Here is a 6,119-nt window from a genome sequence, read left to right as displayed (position 1 = left end):
GTCAATGATATGTCTATAATTGATTTCAATAGAAACCATTATTTAAAAAAACAATGTATTGCTTTTCAATTAACTGACTAATAAGGCTAACCAGTTCCATAATTTATATATTATTTGAAATAATTAAAATAAATATTATTTATTCATAATTATGAAAAACACTATATAAATAATTTCACAAAATAAATATTTTAACAAAAATATTGTTTTTTTTCTCAAAATTTTATTTCTTTTGTTTAATAAAAATAAAAAAAAAATTAAAAATAATATATCTAAAATGTTTACTTAATTTACGTGTATACTCGTTGAAGAGAGTACTTGTAAGTGATTAAAAAAGTATTGTTTATAAAAATTTGGTTTACATAGCATGTTTTGTTTTTTTTCATTGGATTCAACTGCACCTCAAACATCATTGCCCTCAATGCGTTCATTATCCTCGAATACTTGCTTCTTGATGTCCTCATACGAAGGCACAGTCTGTAATAATAAATAATTTGTTTTACATTTTAATAAAAAAATTTCACAATTCTGATATATAAATATTAAATGGAAATTAAAGTATATATATGTACAATTATTTTCAACCATTTATGCTAAACAAATAAAAATATTTTTAAAACAAATATAAAAATATTAACTAAAAAATGTATAAAACCATATTCAAAAGCATGCTAATATATACAGATAGAAAAAAATTAAATGCAATGAAATAGTTTTTTTGCGATCCAAAGATAATCTTTCATGTATAAATAAACATGATATATGTATGCATATATTTAAAAAATATGTTATAAAAACCATACAAATATGATATGGATAAATACTTACCTAATTCAATGGTGAAAACCTTTAATGCGATTCCGATATCAAAAATTTATAAAATGCAAATATGTTTTTTTTACGGACTGGATTCGCAGGATACGTATTTCCATAGTATTGTATAAATAAATATGTTTAAATGTTCAAAGTTATTTGCAATGTAGTTAGAACAGCATAAATTTTGAAAAATTTTACTAAATATTTTGAAACCTTTTATGGACGACTTATATTAAATTTATCGAAAAACATTTTCAATAAATTGATTCTGAAGTTTAGATGAATTTTTGAAATATTTTATTTAGAGTAAATACTATTTATACACAGATAAATTATTTTTGCTGAATTTTCTTTCAAATAGTCTAATATTTTCATGTACATAAAAAGTATATATAAACACATATAGGGAAGGATTAAATTTAAGACATGTCTAGTTTGCCATCATTAACAAAAATTATACAGAATTTAGCTAAAAGTCATACTATGTGTATACATAAAGGATGTTTTAACCTAGATACTCGAAGCCACTTTCTAATTAAAGTATAATTTTTAATTAGAGATACTTTAATTCGCTTGAATAACCAGGACCCTTTTGCATATTTACTTTAACCTCAAATTTATTTACTTTATCAAATAATTAAGTTTTTTGTGCTACATAACCTGATTTCTAAACACGACATCGAACCGGAACCGAACCAAATACCGAAAAAACCGATATTTTTGCCGGTACGAAAACCGGAACCGAACCGAACCTATATATTTTTTTCTCTTGACCCGGTGCGATAACCGGGACGAAAAAAATTTCGGTTCGATGCCCTGTATCTAAATTCAATATTTTTAAACTAAATCTGACCTAAATCAATATGCGAAGGAGTATACTTTTTATATTGAATTATTCAGTTATACATTAAGACCGAAAAGTTTTCGGAAATTCTCATTTAAAATTCGCGCGCTGTATATTTTTCGATATTTTAAGTTTATGTAGTTTGGCAGCAATTAAGGACAATTACTATGCCAAAAATGAGCGCGATCTGTCAGACAGTTCGTTTACGGCAGCTGTTGAAACCAGTTCACCTCAGTAGTGCGTTGCGAAAAAAACAATGGAAAAAAATATTGAACAAAGAGTTTGCATCAAATTTTGTGTTTCGAACGAAATTTCGTGTGCAGAATCGTTGCGAATGCTACAAAAGGCTTATGGGGAATCAGTTTTATCGAAAACTCAAGTTTATGAGTGGTACAAAGCCTTTCAGGACGGTCGTACGACCGTCGAAGACATTTCGCAACGCACTACTGAGGTGAACTGGTTTCAACAGCTGCCGTAAACGAACTGTCTGACAGATCGCGCTCATTTTTGGCATAGTAATTAAGGACAGTGCTGCCAAACTACATAAACTTAAAATATCGAAAAATATACAGCGCGCGAATTTTAAATGAGAATTTCCGAAAACTTTTCAGTCTTAATGTACAGTTCTTTTGGATATGATGTCTGATATTGAATTAATATTGATTATCTGATAACTAATAATAAAATGCAATATAATGTTATTATATAAATAAGCCATATTTATTAGCCACAATATATGTTCTCTTATAATGTATTTTTAATTATATTTCTTTGGTTATATTATAATTAATATAAAGCATATGATTATGAAACTGCAGCAAACTACAAAAAATATCTAAAAACAAGTATTTTATTGTTTAAATGATGTTAAGTATGTTTGAATTTTAATGAATACATGCAGCAGAAGACGAAATACAAAGCAACTACGAAGCACGCTTGATTCTACTAACCTGCCAGTAGCCATCATCCCAGCTTGGGAACATACGCTTGAATACACGAGGTTCCTGGCCTTGTGTAATACGTATAATACTAACTGTATCAATTGAACGAGCTGTTGGTTCCATATCAACGTATTTCTGTAATTAATTAATAACAAATGAAGTATTAGTAAATAAATAAAATGAAAAACAAATCTTACCTTAGCCATATCAAGAATTTTACCATTCTCATCAGTAGTAGCACCAGTACCAACCCAAATATATATTTCATCACCACCATCCAAAAGCATAATATCATCCACATCAAGATCCTGTTTTGAAAACATAGTTTTTATTAAAATCATATCGGTTTAGAAAGAACTTGATTTATTAAAATATTATAATTTTATTTCTTTTTTCTTTCTTTTCTATATGTTTAATAAATATTTGTGTCGGATATAAATTATTATGATTATAAACTATAATAAGTAAAACGTATTAAACCCTTCTGTTTAGGTAAAATATATTTAAAAAATAATAAATAGAAAATACTTACTTCCTGTTCGAAATTGCCAACTTCTTCGACTTTAATGCGATCATCATGCACCAATCGACAATGGAATAGACGTGGTTCCAATAATGGTGCACCACCTTCGTCAATACTACGATCATATATTCCTTCACCATTCAAATCATCCCAGAAGTCATCTGGTTCAGCACCTTCATCAATCACATCCAATTCAGCATCCGGCCAGAAGTATTGGAATCGTTCAATTGCCATATTCTTCTCAAAATCTGAACCAGCCTAAAAATGTAATTTTCTTAGTACATAAATATATTACTTAAATGTTTATGAAAACACTTACCAATCCAACCCATATGAATATTTTGGTGCCTTCTTCAGTTACTAATGCGAACACATCACTAGTAGCCAAAGATGATGAATCTCGTTTTACTTCACTAGCATGTACGACAGTTTCATCAGTACCACGTATACGGAACAATTCTGGTTGCGTTGGTTTACTATGCAATGGAGTTATCAATTTGCCCTTGAATATCTTCAGGAAATGCCTTGGTTCATAATTTTGTGCAGTACGTACAAGTATGGCATTTTGATCTAAAGCCATAGCCATGGCCTCTTCAAAGGCGCGTTGTTTTATGCCCTCACTCGCTTTTAAACCTTCCCAAACATAAATAATAACACCAGTCTCTCCACTCTTGGATGTGTATTTATATGGTACAATATAGGAGCTATAGCCATAAAGCTTTAGTTTGTCATTATAATGTACTATACGACGAACAATTTCATTACTGCCACGCACGCTCTTAATACGAATAATCTGAAAATATAAGTCAAAAAATCGAGAAATTAATATACGTGTTATTTCAAAAATATTAAGTAAACAATTAACATATTCTTTTACCTCTTCAATATTATTATTATTATTAATATTGAAGAGGTAATACCCCTGGTATCGCCGGTATAACCTAACCTAACCTACCTCTTCAATATCATTTTGTCCATTGTCAGGCATGAAACCCATAGCTCTGCCTCCACTCTTCTTTAAGTTATTAACAATTGCATCAACGTCATCAACATCCAATTCAGAATCATCGGTGTCATAGCCAAGAGCTGAACGCACCAAACGTGTATGTGACATACCAACATCGCGCCAAGTAGCGAAATATTGTTTGAAAGGTGCAGATTCTGCACCTTCTACAATACGATGTATTTGCGTCCAAGCAGGATATTTCTTAGTACGCAAGAACTCTTGTGCTTTTGTCATCGCATCGGTTTTCTCCTTTTGTGTAGCACCGCGGCCAACCCAAACATAAATACCTGAACCAGTGTCCAGTATGAAACAATCGCGTGTATCCAACATTTCTTGACGCAAAGGTTTTGTGGAAATTGGTTCAATTTTCAGAGTACCAGTTGCATCTGTGACCTTGTACAAGGTAACAGCATTTGCATCAGCAGTTTCAAATGCACCATCTTCTTCTGCGGTAGACTCTTCTGGTACTTCGCGCGGTGAACCAGAACCAAGTACTGTGAAGAAATTTTCTTTATCAATTTCAGTGCTGAATTCGTCTGAAAAGAAAACAAAAAAACTTGAAATAAGATTGCAATATTATTCAAAAATTATGTTTTATTTCTTTTCTAATTTAAATTTGAATTATGCTTGTTAGAACTGTAACATTTACCGATAATGTTAACCCTTGCACGTCCATTGTGATCCTGATCTCTAATTTGATTTGCTGCGCTAATGGCTTTCAATTTCTCCACACGTTTCGCTTGTGCGCCAACATAAACGTAAATCTCATTACCAGCATCAAGTATAAAGCAATCGCCCTTGTTCATCGATGACACGGACAGGTTCACCTGACGTACACGTACATTACGTTTGCCTTTCACCTGGAAGAGACGTTTCTCGCCCTGGGCATTGGTTTGAACGTGCTTGAAACCAGTGCCAACACCACCTTGCTCATAACGTATACCTATGAAGATTGTTTGTAGAAAAGTTTAATTTGAAATTGTGGTTTGCATTCTTATTTCCATGGAAAAATTTTATAACCAAAAAAAATTAATAAAAAAAAATATGAAGTGTTAAATGAGTAGGTACGAGTATATTCGGTTGGTAATTGGACCAGTGTTAATAACACTAAAATGAAGGAACTAAAAAATAACTTATTTTGGAATTAAAAAAATGACTTAATATAATAATACTTAATATAATTATTAAATTTGTATAATTGGCTTAAGAAATATTATTAAAAATGTACAACATAAACATTTGACAATACAGAAAAGTAATATATTATTATTCAAAAATAATTAATGAATCTTAAATTATCATCATCATTATTATTTTTGAGTAAACTGTTTCAATATACTTTAAAATCTATTAACTATAGAAAAACAGGCCTGTAATGATAAATATTCATTCAAGTATATAATTTTTCTCCGACAAATAATAAAATAGTGGTAAATAAGACTATATTAGACCACTGAAATAAATAGCTTTTAAACGGGATTAATACAATTATTTTAATTATTAAGTAATAATAAATTACAAAAAGCTTTATTTCTTGAGAAGGTTCATCAAGATTTTAGATTTTAGAAATGGTAACATATATACTATTAATAGTTTATTAAAATTTTTTTTCTTTAAACGGAAATTAAATAATTTTTTATAATAAATATGATTTTTAAAGTCAATTATGACGAAAGCAACTAGTTTCTTACTAAAAACTATTTTCTTGCTCCACTACTATTCAGAAACCTACATACGTTTTTTTTTATTATTGTGAATAATTCGAATAGAAACCTATCAATAATCGCATTAACAGTTTTAAAATTAATCATTTCTATATTATAATTATTTATATATATAATTTATACAATTTATTTATCAATATATAATTTTATATATATTCTTCACAATTGATAGTTTAAAACATTTGTATAAATATAATAATATAAAAGATAGAGCCCTGAAATTATTTGCGAAAACTGACAGACTTACCAACAACACGTTATCAAA

At 29.3% G+C, this 6,119-nt stretch overlaps 1 protein-coding gene across 2 annotated transcripts in view; it reads right to left on the bottom strand.

Moving 5' to 3' along the window:
* Positions 1 to 267: 267 nt before the first annotated feature.
* Positions 268 to 6,119, bottom strand: part of LOC119682316 (gelsolin-like) — a 32,012-nt gene continuing 26,160 nt past the window's right edge. For both annotated transcript variants that reach the window (XM_038095725.1, XM_038095726.1), the window contains exons 5-11: positions 4,780 to 5,073; positions 4,080 to 4,666; positions 3,444 to 3,917; positions 3,134 to 3,382; positions 2,799 to 2,909; positions 2,611 to 2,736; positions 268 to 477 (exon numbers count right to left, since the gene is read on the bottom strand). In XM_038095725.1, coding sequence (XP_037951653.1) covers positions 403 to 477; positions 2,611 to 2,736; positions 2,799 to 2,909; positions 3,134 to 3,382; positions 3,444 to 3,917; positions 4,080 to 4,666; positions 4,780 to 5,073 — 1,916 coding nt within the window. In that variant the 3' untranslated portion in view covers positions 268 to 402. The remainder of the gene's footprint in view (positions 478 to 2,610; positions 2,737 to 2,798; positions 2,910 to 3,133; positions 3,383 to 3,443; positions 3,918 to 4,079; positions 4,667 to 4,779; positions 5,074 to 6,119) is intronic.

This window comes from Teleopsis dalmanni, chromosome 2 (genome assembly GCF_002237135.1).
Source record: "Teleopsis dalmanni isolate 2A chromosome 2, ASM223713v2, whole genome shotgun sequence".
Classification (NCBI taxonomy): Eukaryota; Metazoa; Arthropoda; class Insecta; order Diptera; family Diopsidae; genus Teleopsis; species Teleopsis dalmanni.
This window is presented reverse-complemented; position numbering and strand designations above follow the sequence as displayed.